Below are 18,943 nucleotides of genomic sequence, written 5' to 3' on the forward strand. Positions count from 1 at the left end.
CTTGTTCTCCCCCACCTGGCTATAAGCCACCTGGACTGGCAAAGAGAGGAGGTGCATTTCTGAAAGCAGAGGATGTAATGCCTTTGGATAGCTCAAATAGACCAAGGCTAAGATAAGTGCACACATTTCAGTGCATGGAAGAAGGATAAATAGATGGCAAAAACTATTCTATTTCTGAAAGAGGACGAATGCTGGAGTCAGGGTACTTAGGTGCATCAAGGGAGGAAGACTTAGAGTAAAGAGGGTATCCACATATATCACTAGCACTAACAAGCATGGTTCTGAAAATTTACAACCCTTCATCACATCAAAATAAATTGCCCTCATAGGACTCCAGACAAATAGAAGATCACTGGTAAATGCCGGCCCTAAGATCTGGGCAAAGAGGTTGTAAGGGGTGTTTCATAACAAGGTCCCTTCCTAGCTCAGGGCTGAAGCACGTCCTCACAAAGAAGTTCAGGCACCTTCTACTGGTGGGAAACCCAAGACCGAGAAGGGCTTTCAAAGCAACAGCTATGCCTAGGCTCCAGTCCAAGGCCATGTGGTCTAGATCCAGGGCAGCAAAGCCCGTGTGATCAAAGACACTCTGCAAATCCCACAGCCTGTTGCATGGCTTGGAAAGGAAGCAAGTGGCATCAGGACAAATGCTCTGCATTCCCGGAGCCCACCTGAAAACCACAGGGGGCTGCAAAAGGAAGAGCTGGGGGAGGGGAGACTGAACACTGCTCAGGGCAAACAGACAGGTATGAGACTCGAGGTGGGACGTGGGAGTAATGAGGGTTCTGAAAATGGATGGAGCGGGTGTTGGAAACCAGCACAGAGACAAGACTCATTGGCACCAAGGTCTGGGCCCAGGGGGACAGCTGGAGAGCTGAGTCAGGCAGGGAATATTGACGTAGTCATCGGAATGTGTGTCCTCCATCTTGGCAGCAGGCTGGTGGTAGAAGCTCACATATTCACAGCTGATCTTCACAGATGGGGCATGGAGCCAGGGAGTTTCCGACACCTGGGAACAACCGGAGAAGCATCACTGGATCTGGGTAGGGTGATTGTAGCATCGACAGCAGGCAATGGGGTGGGGTGGGGGGAAGCATGCATGTGGTTGCTGTCTTCTAGAAGGCAAAACACAGAGGTGGTTGAGCTCCATCAGGTGGCTCAGCCCTGGGGATTTTCAGGGTGGCGTCTCAAACCCAAATAACTGGAAAACACTTAGATCTAATGTGACAGGAAATGCCTTAAACGGGGCTCAGACTAAAATCATGTGACTAAGCACGGGTCTGAAGGAGAACCAGCTGCTGGAGGAGTTTCCCCTCTGGGATTAGATGATGTGACTTGTGGAATAAATATGCATCTTCTCAGGGAGTTATCAGAAGTAGCATGAGTCATCCTCTGCACCTCCATAGGGCTTTTATTCCATGGAGAGCTTGTGACGTGACATGACAGTGCATTCCAGGAAGGAGCCTGCTGGTGAAGCAGAGGAAGGTGGCAGGCCATGTGGAACTCCGCTTCCCCAGAAAGAAAGTTCAGGACCATCTGCCTTCAGGACGGATCAGTTCTCGGAGGGCAGGGCTATGCCATGACTCTAACACGGCACAACTATTGTAACATCCACCCAGGAAGGCTGCAGTAGGGAAAGTCACACATTTTTGACACAAGCGCTGAGAACCAGAAGTTCAGCCCCCTGAACATAGTAGGCATTGAGTAAGTGCTCACTGAAAGGAGCTGTTACTTTCTGTACTTTACCAGAGAGGGAATGAGCAGCAGCTTGCTTCAAAAATATATCTCCCACTGCCTGTTACAGTTCATCATTTGAGATTTATTTGGCTTAAAAAATTTTAAAAAGTCACTCCCTGTGAAGGCTTAAAATACTCAGTCATTAATCATAGGCACCTTGTTGTCAACTTGCTCCATCAAGATTTTTATCCCTGATAGTGGGAATGTGAGTTTCAAGCAGGGAGGAAGGGTAAAATTTGAGCAAGGTACTGGGCCAGGTGAGGGCATGTGTGGTCACAGAGCAGTTCCAGAGAAAGGGGCTGAGGTAAGTGTAGAATAGATGGGCACCGCTGGACCTACCTAAGCTACTGTGAACCTTCTCCAGCAGGGCTGAGGGCAAGCTCAAGAAGCTGGGCATGATGGAGGCAGAGCTGTTGCTTGTTGCCAGGCATCACTCTCCCCCTTTGTAGCAAGGCACGGTTACCGAGCCAGGGATACATTATTCAGCCTCCCTTGAAGGCAGGTGTGACCACGTGACTAAACTGTGCCCAGTGGGATGCAGGTAGAAGTGATGTGTGAAATTTCAGGGTCATGGTCTTAAAAAAGCGACTTTCTCTTTCTTCCTCCCATGGTGCTGGTGATTGAGCATTGACCACGGAAGGATGGACGCGGCAAGACTCCAGGGGGTGGTGCAGCAACAGGCAGAAGGCATTTGAGTCCCTGGATGACCCCATGGCTCAGGCCACCTCCTCCTGGCTACCTGCCTTTGCTTGAGAGGAAAATAGGCTTCTGTGTTGTGGGCCGTGGTTTAGGGTTTACTGCATTAGCTTAGCCTACCCCCTAATTAAATCAGGGACACTTGCCACACTTAGTTTTTACTGGTTCCTGAAGTAATAATGTTTCTGCCATGGTAGGCTGCTTTAGAGAATAAAATGGGAAATTTGGGAAAACAAACACGAATGAATAGTTTAAAGGTTTTTCACACATCTGCCAAATGGCCATCAATAGAAAGATGAGAAGAAAAAAAAAGAAAGAAAGATGAGTTCCCTATGTCCAAACCTAGATTTCAAGAGGAATCTTCTTCATCCAAAGTGTTGAATCTTCTCTACATCTCTAGGCCAGGCTTAACTGCCTTCAGTGATGGGTAAACAACCTCCTCTCATCTTCGAGGGCTTACTAGAAAGTACTTCCTCATATTAAGGTGAAACTGGGTAACTTCCACCCCCTTAAGATCTCCTAGAAATCGAACCTTTTCCACATGAAAGCCCTTCACGTATTTGTAGAGGTACCATCTATCATCCTCTACTAAGCTCCCATTTATCCCATGAGAAATGCTTGGCTAAAAGCCGTGTAACTAAGTCTACCACAATTGTTGCGTAGTCGCCTACTGACACCATCAAAGGAGAAAACTGATACCAGTTCCCAGACTCATGGCCCGGGGAGCCGCTGCGAAAGCCCCCGCCCTCCAGCTAAGCCGAAGCTCCACCGACTGCGCTCCGGTCCAAGCCCAGGTCTGGGGCCGCCCATTAGGGCCGCAGCTGTCAATCAGGGGGCTGGGCGGAGCTTACCTGCGGCGGGGCTTGGGGCGCCAATGCTCCGGGGCCTGGGAGAGGTGCCGCCCCTTCACCTAATAGGAACCGGGAGGGCCGACATGAGGGCGGGGCCGAGGATCCAGCCCCACCCGCAGCTCTGCCGGAAACCCTGGGGAGGAGGAGCCGGCCGCGCTGCACGCGGCTGTTGTAAAGGCGGGTGTTTCTGGCTCAACCTCCGCGCCGCGCAGTGTCTGGCTGCTCCAGCTCGCACGCCCGTCCCGTCCCGCTCTCCCCCAGCCCGCCTCCCTCTCCCCGCGACCTGTCCCGCTCTCCCCCACCTGCCCGCCTGCTCACCAGCAGCGTCCACCCCCCGAGGGCGCCGAGGGCAGGCGCTGTAGACGTTGTTTTGGGTGCGTGGCCGCTGCGACACGCGTGGCCGCTGTGACACGCGTGGCCGCTGTGACAGGGGCCGCTGTGAGGCCTCCAGGGCGCGCATCCTCACGGCCAGTCGGCGGACCCGTCTGGAGAGAGCTTCTCGGTAAAGCCACAGGGAAGGAGAGAGGAAGAGGGCGTCAGAGGCCCATGGGCACCCCCTCCCAGTCTTAGAAAACTAAAGACTGTCTGTTTGCCTGGTGTTTGGCAATGTCTGAAGTGTGGGTGCTTACTGAAGACCAAAGGGCCCAGGCCGCGCTCCTCCCCGCCCCCATTTCCAGACCATTGAGACCCGTGCCACGTTCCCCACACCCCAGGCTGCTCATCTAAAGCTCCTGAGTGTCCCCGGGAGGTCAGAGGGATCTGAATGCGCTGGGATTTGGGGAAGCTCGGCTCTCCGAAACTTAGCCTGGCGCCCTCACCTTTCCTCCTTTGAATGACCCTCTTCGCCACCAGCCCCAGAAGTGCCAGCAGGATTAGACCCAGGATGGTGGGGGTCAGGATGTAGAAGCCTTGGTCTTCCATCCCAGACACGGGGCCTGGGCCCTGGTTGAGTGAACTGAGGAGGGAAGGAGGGGGAGAGAGAAGGGAGAGGTCAGGAAGGGAGGGGGTTAAGGCAGCACGCAAGTGGCCAACTTTTTTGGAGGTAGCTCACAAGTGTGTCCCTTTGTTAACAGAATTCTCACCCTGGACGGTGCAGGCCTCTTACCTCTGCCTGTGAAGCCTTGTTTGGTGGCTGTAGCTGGCCGTCTGGAGCCTGAGCAGTTCCTCCTGTGCTGAGGTTTTTGAGGCTGTGGCAGATGGCAGGAGGGTGGTGGGCTGGGCAGTTGCTACTGAAGATGCCCTGTAAACTCGAGGGCGGTGGGTGATTGAGGTGGTGGGGGAGGCATGGTGTGCTGGAGGGGCCTCGGTCCTTTGAGCTGGTGTGGTTACTACAGAAGACAGCAGGAAGAACCTCTAGTCTCCAGCAGCCTTGGGCCAACCATTTCTTTCCAGAACACATGCTTCCCTTTTACCTAGACTACCTTTGTTCTCACAGTCCTTGTCACCTGAAATGCCTCCTGAGCATGCCATCTGCATCTAGTACGTTCTGTCTATATTTGCTTCAAACTCCATTTCCTACAGAAAGTCTTCTGTGACTTCCCAGGCAGAAGAGCTTGTGCTCCTCTAAGCATGGACAGAACCTTGTTTGTAGTTCAATTCCCACTCTGCCTTGTGTTGTATCTATGTGCTTGTCTATTCTCCCCCATCCCACACCTGTCAGTCACAACCTTGAGTATACAATGAGCTCAGTTACACGATCCCTCTCTCAATGGCCAGCGGTCTTTTAGTGTAACAATATTCAATTAATGTATCTACCTCACAGGGCAGATGTGAGGATGTGATGTAACTATTGCATGTCAAAATGCATTTAAGACAGGAAAATGGTATAGAAATGTAAAAGTATCATTAATATAATCGTGATTGATCTTGTTATTGTAAAATAGAGCTGTTAAATCAGTATGCCAGCAAATGGAAGACAGCCCTATGGGGAGCAGGAAGCAGGAGGACCTCTGGCTGGGAAACGTCTGCCCAGTCTTGGTTTCCCGCAGTCATTCATAAAAGAGCTAGATTTTGTGAATGGAGCACAAACTTCATTACATGTGGTGCCACCTGGTGGTGATGGGTCATTTCTGCAACTAGTGCCAAGTGTACGTGCTGAAGGATGGGCTTGAAACACTTGGAATGCAGATCTCAGGGAGGTACCCCCTCCTAAGGCAGGGAAATACACATCTGAGACGCAGCTCTGCTCTGCCAACCATCCTACGAGCTGAACATATACCCCCTCCTCCATTTTCACAATGCCATAGAATCTCCCCCACCTCCCCTACCCTACCTTTGGGGAACTGACCTTTGGATATGAATTCCAAAGAACTGGCATGTTCAGGCATCTGGAACCAAAGAGGCATACGCATTTGGAGAAATCTGTTAAACCATGCTGGAGGCTCAGGCATTGGCTCTTCTTCCCAGAAAGGCCCGTAATCTACCGGAGGCAAGAGGAGTCCATTGGTGGTCTCTAGGACGAGACTGAGGCCTGGGGAAGGGACTGCTGCTATGAGCTGAGGCTGACTCAGCTAGGGCAGATGGCAGTGAGGGGATGAGGGCAGGGAGAAGAAAAATAACCAGGCTGGGGGCTTCCCTGACAGAAATCCTCTTTCACCCTAACCCTGTCGGCATTCCCTGCAAAACCATCGGAGACCATTGGGAATCTAGGTTGTTGAATTAGTGCTGTGTATGTCTGAGGAAGTCAGTGGAGAAAAGAAAAAAGGAAGGATTCGGGAGAAATAAAGAAAGGATCAGATCATAAAGTAACAAATTTGGCCATCAACTGTGAAAAATGATTGTCTTTCCTTTATATTTATCCCTGATATCTCTCATGGGACAATTATGGTAATAATTATGTCCTTTTGCTTCCAATTTCCTTCAGTCTCAGAGCCCCTCCTCAATCTCACCCCACACTCGCCTCGTGCCCTGGGTAGGATGAGTAAAATACCACACAAGGAGAGCACCTATCCTGTCCCTTTCATACAGTTTGGATAGAAAATTTGGTGGACCGTGAAGTTCATTGACTCTATGAGGTTTCGACTCTACAGATCCCAATTCCTACTGGACTTGCTAATATGGGAATAGTGTAAGAGTGTGGGGACGGCTGCAGTCCCATTGTTGTCCCAGCCTTCCTGAGTGGAAACGTTTTCTGGGTGGCCAGAGCCTCCATCGTGTGGGGCACCTACCACTGTGAACAGACAGGGTGACCTGCTGGGTCTTGCCCCGGTCTGTGTCCATGCCTGCCCCACAGGCATAGACCCCGCTGTCACTCTCGACCAGCTCTGTCATCTCCACCAGGAACAGATTCCTGTCTGGACACAGCTCCAGTGTGACTCGATTCTTGAATTCCTTCTTGACGAAGTTCCTGTTGGACACCACGGTGGCGCATCCTCCAGACTCAACAATTGTCCGGCACAGATATATCCTCACATGCATTTCAGGAAGCGGGCACTCGATAACAACGGATCCTCCCAGCATTCCCTCCACCTTTACTTCTGGAACGACCCTCAGGGCTCCAGCTACTGCAGGGAGAGGGAGTTAATGTAGAGGAAGCCCCATCCCCAGCCACATCCCCAACTCCAGCCCTGTTTCCAACCCAGGCCCCAGCCCAGCCTCACACTCATCCCTACTTCCAACTCCATCCCCATTAGCAGCCCAAGCCTCAGCCAGCCCTGAGCCTCAGCCCTCTCATGATCTCTAGCCCTGGCTGCATCCTCAGCCTCTTCCCATCCCCAACCCTATTTATATTCTTGGTCCAGCTCTATGTCCATCCCTAGCCCTATGCCCAAGGCTGAGTCTGTCCCCAGCCCAAGCCTTAATGTAATCCTCAGCCTTGTTACCAAACCTGAACCCATATGGACCCAGACATCAAACCCCTGAAAATACAGTCAAAGCCACTACCCCACTCCAGGGGGAGAGAATGTGCCACAGTGATCCCCCCAACCAGCCCATGATCCCTGAGTGACTTCAGGGTGGTGTCGGGAGGCATGGTACAATTTGCTCCAACAGGTTTTCTGTCTAGTTTTGTTTTGCTCAGATACATCCAACCAACCAAAACAACCGTTCACCTCCAGTTTTTTTATTCAATCATTCAACAAGTATCAGTTGAATGCCTTTCATGTGATAAGGTGCCTGGCATCCCTCCCTCACAGAACAAATCATTTATTGAATGATACAAATGGACGGCCACTATGTGACAACAGAGTATAGTAAATCCCATGGCGTAGATACACAGAGCCCCTTGGAAGCACCAAGCAGGGGCGCCTGATCCAGTCCGCTGCAGAGGATGATATAATTTGAGGAAGGCTTTCTGGAAGACGTGATGTGTAAGTTGTGACCTGAAGGACTGGGTGTGGACGGCAACTCAGAGAATGATGGTGTTGTCTTCACTGAGGAAGGGAACACAGAAGGAAACAAGGGTATATTTGAGTGTGTGTGCACATTGTATGTGCATTGGGGGTGGTGTGGAGCAGGGTGGAATAAAAGGTGTGGTTTCTGAGTCCCTGACATCAAAAAGCTTATGCTTTGGCTGAGAGAAGGCAGGTCTAAGCTGGAGAAGAAAGTAAGTCCAAGTATGATTAATTGTCAGCTAAGTGGGTCCCAGTAAGTGTCTGTATATTTCTGGGAAGACAATTCAGAGGATGAAATGTGTGTGGGGGGAGGGGGCTGTGGACTAGGGTGGAGGAGAGACCCTTCTAGACAGTGAGAACCACCCCCAAAAAGGCTGGGACAGGAGAGAGAACATGGCACGTTCATGAGGCGGGGAGGGATGTTCACAAACTTCCTGAAACTCATCCATAGAGCAAACATTAAGAATAGCTCTAGGACTTCCCTGGTAGTACAGTGGTTAAGAATCCACCTGCCAATGCAGGGGACACTGGTTCGAGCCCTGATCAGGGAGGACCCCACATGCTGCAAGCAACTAAGCCCGTACGCCACAACTACTGAGACTGTGTGCCACAACTACTGAAGCCCATACACCTAGAATGCATGCTCCGCAACAAGAGAAGCCACCACAGTGAGAAGCCTGTGCACTGCAACAAAGAGTAACTCCCAACTCACTGCAACTAGAGAAAGCCCACGCACAGCAATGAAGACACAATGCAGCCAAAAGTAAATTAAAAAAAAAAGATTCTCTCTTAAAAAAAAAAAAAAAAGAATAGCTCCAAGGAGTCAAGGAAAGAAGTGGGGCTGGAGCCTCCTAGATGAGCAGAGAGAGTCGAGGAGGATGTTCTGGGGAGAGGGAAGAACATGGACAACAGAAACAACCATGGGAACATGAGATGGGGGTAGAGGAGGCTAGATAGGGGCTAGCTGGGGACATTTACAGGAGTATGTTAAGATCTGAAAGTGTAGCTGCTAAGTGTGGTGGGGAGAAGAGGGGCCCACCAGACACGTATGACCTGACATGGAAACCCTTCATGAATAACCCAACACTGCTTTAAATCCCCTGGAAACAGATGTGTGAGGTAGCCCTGTGACTGGAACGTGCCAGTGGAAGGGTGACCCATCAAAGGACAAACACCCAACCAAGGGGATAGGTGAATCCCCTGTATGTCCAGAAGGACCATACCTGTGTGGTCCCAGCACCTGAGAATGAGCATGCAAACATTTTTGGACCAACCCAGCCAGAAAAGGGCATGCCTGCTGCTTTCTCAAGGGTGAGATGCTGTAAAATGGGCAGGCGCAAGACAGAGCAGAGAGGGGTCATCACCTGTGCAGATGCCTCCAGTGGCCTCTCTCTGCTCAGCGATGAGCTGCTGGTAACCCCCTGGCTTGCCCAGGTCCTCTGTTATGGACTGTATGTTTGTATCTCCCCAAAATTCATGTGTTGAAACTCCAACCCCCAAAGTGATGGTATTACGAGGTGGGGCCTTTGGAAGGTAAGTAGGGTTAGATGAGGTCATGAGGATGCAGCCCTCATAATGGGATTAGTGTCCTTGTTCTCTCCATGTGCACAAGAAGAGACCATGTGAGCACACAGGGAGATGGCTGCAAACCAGGAAGAGGACCCTCACAGAGAATCATGTCTGCCAGCACCTTGATCTAGGACTTTTAGTTTCCTGAACTGTGAGAAATAAATGTCTGTTATTTAAGCGACGCAATCTATGGTATTTTGTTACAGCAGCTGGAGCTGACTAAGACATCCTTATCGTGCAAACTTTGGATGGATGAAGCACAAGGAAAGCTGCTGGGTACACTGAACTCTGGTCCCAAGGAAGCACTAATGGGTGAGATGAAAATGACCAGATCCCATTCTCCTTGGAGTTCATAGTAGCTTCTAACCAAAAGCAGATTTCCCAAGTAGAAAAAAAGATAGATATAACCTCCAGGTTTAGAACTTAGGCACAGTGTGCATAAGACTCCTTTGGGGGAACTTGCTAGGATACAGATAACCTGGTCCTGCCCTTAAGCAATGTGATTATATCTGCTTAGGATGGGGCCTGTGGATCTGCATTCTTAGATAAGCATCCCAGGTGCCCTTGAATTTTTGCAATTCTGGACCCCTTAACTACATTTCCAAATGATTCAGGGGAAAAAAGAAAGGGGTGGGAGAAGGTATCTAAAGGAACCAAGCTGTTTAATATTGACATTTTAGAGAGGCTGCTAACTAAGTGTCATTAATCTTTAAGTTGGTGATTTGATTTTCAGTGGTGATGGTAGGGGAAAGGGATATATGTAGCTTAAAAAGTCACTCTCAACATATAGTTGGATATAAATATCCAATTTGGAACATGGAAAAAATCTTTTTTTCATAATGCAAAATAAGGTAAAGGCCCCCAAGGCCTTGGCTGGTGGCAGTGCTCTGGGAACAGACTTTGGATTCCGTGTAGCAGTGATTTTCTAGGTGGGAAAATCGATGAGGACCCTATCAACTCAAGCCACAGCAGAACCTCTGGAAGAAGGGAGCTGACCTGAGAGTTTTATGTTTATCCAATGGAGCGTGGATTTTTTTAAAAGGATGGGAAGCATCCTATGCTCCTTTCCACTTCCGCCCACACTAACCTGTGTGTGTCTGGGCCCGCTGTCTGCCCTCGGCCCTGTCGCTGTGGATGGAGTGTCCCCCTCCTCTCAAAAGCCAGTCCTTTCACCTTTATCCTGAATCCATGCCATCACCTTCTTTAGAGCATGTCTTCTGCAATCACTCCCTTTCTCTGTCTGTCTCACTGGTTCTTCTCCTCCAGCATTGCATGGCTTACACACATGCCCTGCTATGGCCCATACTGGAAAAACCCTTGGTCGACTTCTCCCCTCCCCTTCAGCTGCCACCCCTTTCTGTTCACTTTCTCAAAATCACTGAATCCATTCCTCCATCTCCTGATTCCTCTTCCACCTATATCTGTCAGAATTATGGCTCCAGTATTCCGCTGAAACTGCTCCGGTCAAGGTCACCAAAACTTTCCTTGTTGCCATGTTGGATGGTCACTTCTTTATCCTTTTTTTTCTTGCTCTCCTGGCAGCATTTTGTGGAATTGAGCCTTCCTGCCTTGAAATGCTTTCCTCTCCTGGCTTCCCCGACATTACACTCTCAATGACTGTTCCTTTGCAATCTCCTGACTTATCTCTCCTTATCTGTTCACTTTAGTTCTCCTCCTCCTTCCTTCCTTCCTTCCCCTTCTCTATCAGCATTGGGCCTGACGCTGGGCCTGTTCTCTTCTCTGTCCTCCTTGCTTCCCCCCACACTAGCTCATTTACTTCCATGGCTTTTAATACCAGCTCTATATAGATCTCACCATAATATGGATCTCCAGTCTTGTCTTTACCTCTGGGCTCCAGACTTGCCTTTTTGACACCTGCTCTTGCACTTCACTCAAACATATAAGATATTTTCCAGACTTAAATGGCAAGAACAAACAAACAAAACCCTCTTGATTTTTCTTCCAAAGGCTGTTCCGTCACAAGCTGTTCCCATCTCCAAAAATAGCACCAACATCTGTCCAAGTGCTGAAGCCCCAGAGTCATCCCCATATTAAAGAATCAAGAATAAATTTTAGGTATGCGTATGTGTACTGGGTCACAGCATCAAGTGTATGTATTATTATGGGTCAAGGTAAAAAAAGTTTGAAAGTGTATACCCTATGCTACTGCCTTGCTTTATTACGGAACTCCACTTAGGGCCCCAGGCGATGTGGCCTATAGTCTGTGCCTCACGCACTGGGCTCTGGGACCAGGACCACCCCCACATTTGCAGGACCTGGGGCAGGAATGCAAATAAGACCCAAATATCATACGTCTAAATATTTTAAAGTTAATTATCAGGCTAAAAAACTGTTGAATAAATGATCCCCCTATCTTGACAAATTTACACACTCCTTGGATGTCCACTCTAATACATGGCTGTGCAGGGAAAAATGGCTCCAAGTTTCCTGCCTCTATCCTCTGGCCTCTCTCCTTTCTGTTCTCATCCCTGGCTCCTGCCCACTCCACAATGGTCCTGGTATATACATGGGGGATGACCCAGCTTGCGTGTACAAGCTCCATCCATCTCCTTCCCAAACAGCCACCTGTAGCCACCCTTTTATAGGCCAAGGGGTCACCCTAGGACAGAAGACCCAGGATAGAATCTCACACAGTCATTGAAGGTGGTTCCAGAGACATTTGGACAGGGAATTTGAGGTCTAGAAGAGGGGGTGTGGGTGTGGGCTTGGAGTAGGCACATCCTTTGGGGCCTTGAACGCCTCACCCTGTGGAGATGGGCACAAGTGGAGAAGGACCAGGCCCAGAGCAAGGACATCTCTGGCTAGAAGGGTCGTATTGCTCAGGACAGACTGCAGGGGTACAATTTAGGTACCCTTCACTCCTAGACATTTTCCACGTCTACCCAATCCCTCTTCCCTCTCAGGTCTAAGTTTAGTTAACAATCCACTGTGATCACCTATGTCCTACCACCTCTCACAGAGTCTGTTTCATTAAAACTTCATTCCCTTGGGTTTTTAGGGATTTCCAATATTTGATTCAAAGATTTGACTTTCTTCCGAACTCCAGCCATTACAAAGAAAGCAAGTATGAATGAAAAACAACTTTGACCCCCAAGAAGCTTACCATTGAATCAATAAAATAAAGTGGACACACCCTGAGCTACAATACAAGGTAGAACAGGATCAGCTATTGGGGTTCAGAAGAGGGGCCTGTGGAACATGTACGAGAAAGTGGAGGTTGAGATGGGATTTGAAGGACCCATAAATGGTGGAGGTGAGTGGAAGGCTATTCCCGGCAGCAGGAATGGCATGAGCAAGGGCATGGTGGCAGGAAAGTCTAGCACATGTTCAAAGAGGCGTCCCATTGGCTGGAGGTTAGGAAAGTACAGGGGAGTATGATAAGCTCAGAGTATAAAAGGGGAGGCCAAGGGCTTCCCTGGTGGCGCAGTGGTTGAGAGTCCGCCTGCCGATGCAGGGGACACGGGTTCATGCCCCGGTGCGGGAGGGTCCCACATGCCGCGGAGCGGCTGGGCCCGTGAGCCATGGCCGCTGAGCCTGCGCGTCTGGAGCCTGTGCTCCGCAACGGGAGAGACCACAGCAGTGAGAGGCCCACGTACCACAAAAAAAAAAAAAAAGGGAGGCCAAGAGAGGAGTTTGTATTTAAGGAGTTCGATTCAGTAGGCAGTGGGAGCCATGGAAGGTTGTTGGAAAGGATGATCCTATGATCACAGTCAAGATGAAGGAAGGTTGATCTGGAGCTACAGGCTGATCAGGTTGGAGGAAGTGGGAGAGATAGTTAAGAGGTGATCCTGTGGTCTTCCTTTCCATTCCCTCTGTTATGTCTCTAGTAGGGGCTGCCATGGCTTCTCATCCTTGGAAATGTGAATCTAGAAACTACGTGAATTGGCCATTGATTAGGTCAAAGTCTGGTTGGGGATAAATAGGAAGAGGTGGTAAAAAGCTATTTGGGCATTTTACAGCTGATATCAGGGATAGTTAAGACAGAGAGAGTAGCTGATTTGGGTGGTGACCAGTGAGGAATTTGAGGTTAGGTGTTAGGCCTGCTGCATTTCTGATCTTGATGGGATATGGAAGTGGGAGTGCCCAGGAGACAGCTGTAAATTGAGATATGGAGCTCAGGAAATGGATTAGGGCTACCAAATGGGTTAGGGAGACTTCATTTACATTGGAACTTTGAAAATTCAGGCGTTAAAGAGATCCAAAGAAAGAGAATGTAGAAGTAAGAAGAAAGAACTTAGGAGGTACTTGCTTTGAGATTCCATATTAACAGGCCGATATGTCTGGAGAGGTGGCATCTTCAGCCCTTACAAGTCAACTCCTGAGCGAGCAGGAGGTGTGTCTGGAGTAGAGGGAGGCGCACTAACTGGGAGTGGGGAAGGCCTCCATCCATGTCCTGCTCTAGGTACCAGTTTACAACTAAATCCATCCAGAAACTTCAGAGCTGGAGATGCACAGCAACTCCCCTTCCTGTGGCCAGTTAAGCCCTCATACAACGTCCAGTGTGTTTCCCCACAACACTTACCTGGCAGGAAGTAAAGTGACCAAAGCCAGAGGTCCATGGCTCCTTCCAGACCAAGGTCCCATCCAAGAGCCCCTGGAGAGGGGGACAGAGACCCACTGCTCACCCAGGAGCCCTTCACTGTTTGATGCTTGAAAGAGATTTCTGGTGCCCACAAGGGGTATGGCTTGAAAATGAGGAAATGACAACCTATTTTATTTGCTTACTAGTTTTAGATGAAAAAGAATATACCAGCAAACCAAAGAGGAAGTCAGGAACTGAGAAAACATGTTGTGTTCAGTGAGAATGGGTCACCAGGGTTCAAAGTGCCTCGAGGCAGCTTCTGAAGACTATTAGAAACTACCAGTTCTGCTATTTCTCTGCCTTGGGGGGTCCTCCCATGCTTTATGTGCGCCACAGTCATTCCCCTTGTGCCTGTCTTCAGGATAAAAGAGCCTCCTTACCAATTTTCTGCATCTGAGGACAGCTGTATGGACAGAAGCTTGGGCTTGAAGTCAGAAGGTGCTGGTTGTAGCCCTTGAACTCATTTGACAAATGCTTTGGGAGACCTACTATGTGGAAATACCAGCTGTGGATTTTGAGCAATTCACTACCTTTCTCTGAGCCTGCATTTCTCTATCTAGGAAATGAAGGTGGGACTAGATGATCACTGGCCTTCTCTCCCACAGAACATCATTCCTGGGGTCTTAACTGCAGCTCATCCCCCCTCAGATCAGCCACCCCTCATCTTCCCCGACTCTTTCCCTAAGGTGCTGCCCTCTCACAGCGGCCCAGGCGCGGTCCAGTGACCACAAGGGCAATGCCCGGAAAGGGTGTGACAGGTCACACGGCAACTCTGCCTAGAGTCACAGCAGCCTGGCAGAGCTACCCTTCAGGACCCTGACGGTCGAGGGTGAGGGCCAGTGGCCGGGACACTGAGAGTCATCATGGAAGGAGCTTTGGGCTCCAGTCAGAACCCTGGATTCTCTTGCTGGCTTGGCACTTTCTAGCGTGGGCCTCAGTTCTCCCACGGATAAAATGGGATGGTGCCTGCCCTGCCTCCCTCCCACAGTGTGCCTGAGGCCCCGCAGAAGCCATGGTCATGCAGGTGTCTCTAGAGCCCCTCATGCGGAGGCGTGGAAGATGCTACTGATGGGAGGATTCAGCATTCATCCCTGGACGATTCATCCCTGTCCACAGGTTGGTTCCCAGGGCCCCCACCTCCAGGCGCTGCAGCCTCCTGTGCCCACAGGGGACTCTGGCTGTCCCCATACCTTTCCAGGAGGCCCCACCTGCCCCCACAACACAGGTCTGTCACACGCTCTCCGAAACACAGAAGACAACATCCGCAGTGGAAGTGGGGCGTGAGGCTCGGAGCAGGTGCAGAGGAAGTGTGGGTGGCGGGGCGCTGGGTCCCCACCAGCCCAGAGCAGCTGCAGCTGTGATTTCTTCCCCGCCCCCGTCGAGGTGTCGAGAGCAGCCTGCAGGCTCTGGTTCAAGTGGGTGACTCTAGGGGGTCTTCCGTCAGCCTCCACCCTTCTCTATACTCAGGCCTCTTCCCAGCCCTGCAGCTGGTGCATAGCTGGGCTCTGGCATTGCCAGGCCCGAGGCCTGGGATGCCTTGGAGGGAGACAGAATAAATGAATGAATGCAATGTGTGTGTGACTGTGGGTGTGACAGTGTGAGGTGTGTGATGTGTGAGCATGAGTGGTATGTGACCAGAATGTGTGAGTGTGTGACAGTGGGAGGAGCGGTGTGGGAGTGTGTTATGTGTGATGTTAGCGTGTGAGCGCGTGTGTGGAGTAATGATGTGTGTGTGTGATGTGTGAATGTATGTGAGGTTGTGAGTGTGTGTGTGTGGTGTGTGCTTGTGAGCGTGTGGGTGCGTGGCTGTGAGTGTGAACGTGCTGTGTGTGTGAATGTGTCTATGAAGACGAGGGGTCGGCTGAGCTGTGGCTGCGTCTGCCAGGTAGTGCAGGGATGTGTGGGATAAGAGCGTGTAGGAGGGAGTTTCACATCATGTGTGGCCCAAATAAAACTCTTAACAACATCACATTGGGCTCTTAAGAGCGAATATTAGGGATCTGAGGATGGTCAGAGAGGAAGTGAATGTTTGGAGTCCGAGGGACTAAAGCTCGCAGACCTGGGCCGTCTAGTCTCTACTTTCAGATGTTGCCCCCGGATCTTGGGGGTGTGGCCCCAGGGGAAGGCTGATCCCTGGCTAAATTGCCAAGTGGGAAAAGTTAGCCATCCTCACTCTCTTCTCCCTCGCTTTTTTTTGCCCATCTATACTATTTCTTCTTTCTGACCGACAGGGCTGCTGGAAGGCTTTGGTGCCCCCACTCACAGGAGAAGCTCTGAGGAGCTGCAGCGCCCCGACAGGCAGGGGACTCCGTGGCCTCATGTCGTGCCAAGGCTTGGCCAGAAGGGATAACCCAATGGAAAATATTCAGAGCCCAGTGACCGGCGGGTGGAGGGAATAAATAACACCAGATAGATCAGGAACTTCAGGTAAATTCCTTCAGGTAAAGTCCTTCAGGTAAATTCATCCACTCTCCTTAACAGCTGAGGTTTTATTATCCCACCTCTGTTACAGATGGGGTGAGAACATTTCTCATAAAGTTCTTGTGAGGGCTGCAGAAGGCAGGCATTACCTAGGGCTGGAATATAGTGTGAGCGCCGAGGAGACTAGCCCTTGTCATCAAGGGGGACGTTGTCCTACGGCTCTGCTTGGTTATCGCATCACCCTGCTTTGACTTTCCCCTTGGCCAGGCTCTGAAGAGCCATCTCCTGACCTTTCCAGACAGAGGGCTGAGATCCTTGGGTGGCCCTCACTATGAACCAGCACTGCTCTCCCCAAAGACAGACCGTGAGAGTCCCCTGCCCCCTGCACTCACTGGGGAGCCCGCCCAGGTACAGGCACCTGGCTCAGGCATCCTGCAGTTTCCTCTTTCTGAGAACTTCGACCACAGGCTTGCCCGCCCCAGAGGGAGCTGCTCCCCAGGAATGGGCCTTTGGGAAGGTTAACCTTTACGGTAAACAGACTCGTGACTTTCTGCTACAAGAAATGGTGGAGTTTGGGTAAAATTTCTTTCCTGAATATGGTCATGTTCCTGTTGGTGTTCTAAGGTTAGAACCCAAATATGTGGAAATTTTGGATGAATTTTAATGTGATTTGTCCGCAAAGACCTAGATTTTAGAATATTCAGCTTCATACACTTAAACAAAGACTTCTGGCTCTAGTGAGGGTGGATTGGCCACCCATTTCTTTATCAGCCTTAGGAGAGGTTTACAAGCTTCTAGAACTCCTTGAATTTTACAGCTCTACTATCTTCCTTCCCTTCCTGCTTCAGCTTCCTGTCCAGCTGGGGACTGCTGATCTTAGTTTTATATCTTCTCTCTCGGTGTGCCCTGTCTAGATGTGTAGTCTTTCTGAGATGATCTCATAATTTTTATTGTACAGGCTCCATCATAGAGTTACTTCAGAGAAGCTTGGGGATGGGGAGCCCTACTTGTTTCTCTGCCTTGGGGACAAGCTTCACAGACCATATCATAGTCAGGTCCTCTCTGCTGTCTGCTGTTTTTAGGAGAGATGACCCGTCCTGAGTCTTGGGAAAGTCTTGGACAAATTATATATATATATATATATATATATATATATATATATATATATCCATATTTAGCTTTGCAAACAAAAATCAACTGCTATAAACAGATTCTCAACCACTACTGGGTCTTAGTAATGTGTAATCATTGTTGCATAATGGATTTTTAAAAAGAAAAAAATCAAGATAATTCAAGAACTTGAGGAAGGTTTTCTTGCCATCAGAAATATTGAAATAGTTCTCTGCGTGGTTGCTGGACACTAAACCTTGTTATTTGATGTATCATTATCAACCTCACAGTTGATTGTTACTCCCCTATATTGGGCTGAATAGTGTCCCTCCAAAATTCATGTCCACCTGGAACCTCAGAACATGACCTCGTTTAAAAACAGTAACTTTGCAGATGTAATTCATTAAGATGGGGTCAAACTGGATTAGAGTGGATCCTCCACCCAATGACTGGTGTCCTTATAAGAAAGCATGTGAAGACACAGGGCAACACACAGGGAGAAGGCCATGCGATGATGGAGGCAAGCCCAGGATGTGATGCATCCTTGTTGATGCATGTGATGCGTCTACAAGCCAAGGATTGCTGGCAACTACAAGAAGCCAGGAGAGAGACATGAACAGATATTCCCTGCTGACATGAACCGACCCTGCTGACACCTTGATTTCAGACTTCTAAACTCCTGAATGGTGAAAAAATAAATTACAGTCATTTTAAACCACCCAGTTTGTGGTACTTCCTAGAGTAGCCCTAGGAAATTAATATACTCCCGCAAATTGGTGACTTTTTAACTTATTAGAGATCCCATTTAGGCTATAGACCAGCTTCCTTATTCATAGGAAGGTTTTTCTGTCCAACATGCTGCATGCGGAGCAGGTGGATTTGGGGCAGGTCATATTACTAAACTTGCTATCACCTATTGACAATGTCAGTTAAGAATAATACAAGATTGCAGCTTTAGTGACATTTCTTGGCCTTTGATTCTAGGGACTGGGATAGACTGCCTAAGTTCAGGACTGGCTTGTAGGTTGTTGCATTAACACAGAAGCTGTATCTTAATTCTTCTGCCCCAGGCATGACTCTTTGGTGGGTCAGGGAGCAGCTTCCTGAGGGTAAAACAGTGATGGGTTCTAATATACCTTGTAGTTTTGGTTCTCCTGCAATGCTTTGCGATCCAGACTGGGGAAGCACATAGCATGGAAAGCATTATGTTCAAGGCCCGGATAGAAACATAGGTTCTATCCCACATCAGGTGGGCTAGACGGCCAGGAAGAACTCTCTTCAGGAGAGAACTCTCTACACACTGACACCCTGAAGAAGAGTCTAGGGGTGGCACGGAAGCTTATAAGATATGGCAAGGTTTAGCAGAACCTAGGAATGGCCTTAGGAGACGAGGGGGTCCTTTACCTAATCACTGTCCCCCAAGAGGCTTTGGGTCAACTATTCTAAAACCTAACTCATCATCTAATTAGCCTCTAGTCTATGGAAGGAGTCTATTCATTTGGTTACTTGAGTTTTGATTACTAGCCTCTTGATCTTGGAGGATACCCCAGGGAGGTATGAGATTTAAGGTCAGGTGTTCCATGGATGCTGTACCAAGATTTTTTTTAATGCCTAAGAGGAGCACTGGT

The 18,943-nt window shown here is 49.5% G+C and overlaps 1 protein-coding gene across 2 annotated transcripts; it reads right to left on the minus strand.

Annotated features, from left to right (window-relative positions):
- Positions 1-829: 829 nt before the first annotated feature.
- FCMR (Fc mu receptor) lies at positions 830-13,761 on the minus strand. Of its 2 annotated transcripts, none has more exons than XM_060142109.1 (8): positions 13,725-13,761; positions 6,449-6,784; positions 5,569-5,700; positions 4,387-4,609; positions 4,100-4,236; positions 3,600-3,776; positions 3,282-3,340; positions 830-1,006 (listed from the first exon to the last, which is right to left on the minus strand). In XM_060142109.1, the coding sequence occupies exons 1-8, from the start codon at positions 13,759-13,761 to the stop codon at positions 830-832; spliced, it is 1,278 nt and encodes a 425-aa protein (XP_059998092.1). The 2 variants fall into 2 exon arrangements, with proteins under 2 accessions (XP_059998092.1, XP_059998093.1); XM_060142110.1 differs by having other exon boundaries at positions 3,588-3,776.
- Positions 13,762-18,943: the final 5,182 nt, after the last annotated feature.

The sequence above is a fragment of the Lagenorhynchus albirostris genome, chromosome 2, assembly GCF_949774975.1.
Source record: "Lagenorhynchus albirostris chromosome 2, mLagAlb1.1, whole genome shotgun sequence".
Classification (NCBI taxonomy): Eukaryota; Metazoa; Chordata; class Mammalia; order Artiodactyla; family Delphinidae; genus Lagenorhynchus; species Lagenorhynchus albirostris.

Bases quoted from the DNA above. Each gene is read 5' to 3' on its own strand.
- FCMR (XM_060142110.1), bottom strand. From the start codon at position 13,761: ATGGACCTCTGGCTTTGGTCACTTTACTTCCTGCCAG. The intron at 6,785-13,724 runs GTAAGTGTTGTG...CTCTCCCTGCAG, and splicing joins GTCACTTTACTTCCTGCCAG to TAGCTGGAGCCCTGAGGGTC. The intron at 4,610-5,568 runs GTCAGTTCCCCA...TGTCTTCTGTAG, and splicing joins TTTGGAATTCATATCCAAAG to TAACCACACCAGCTCAAAGG.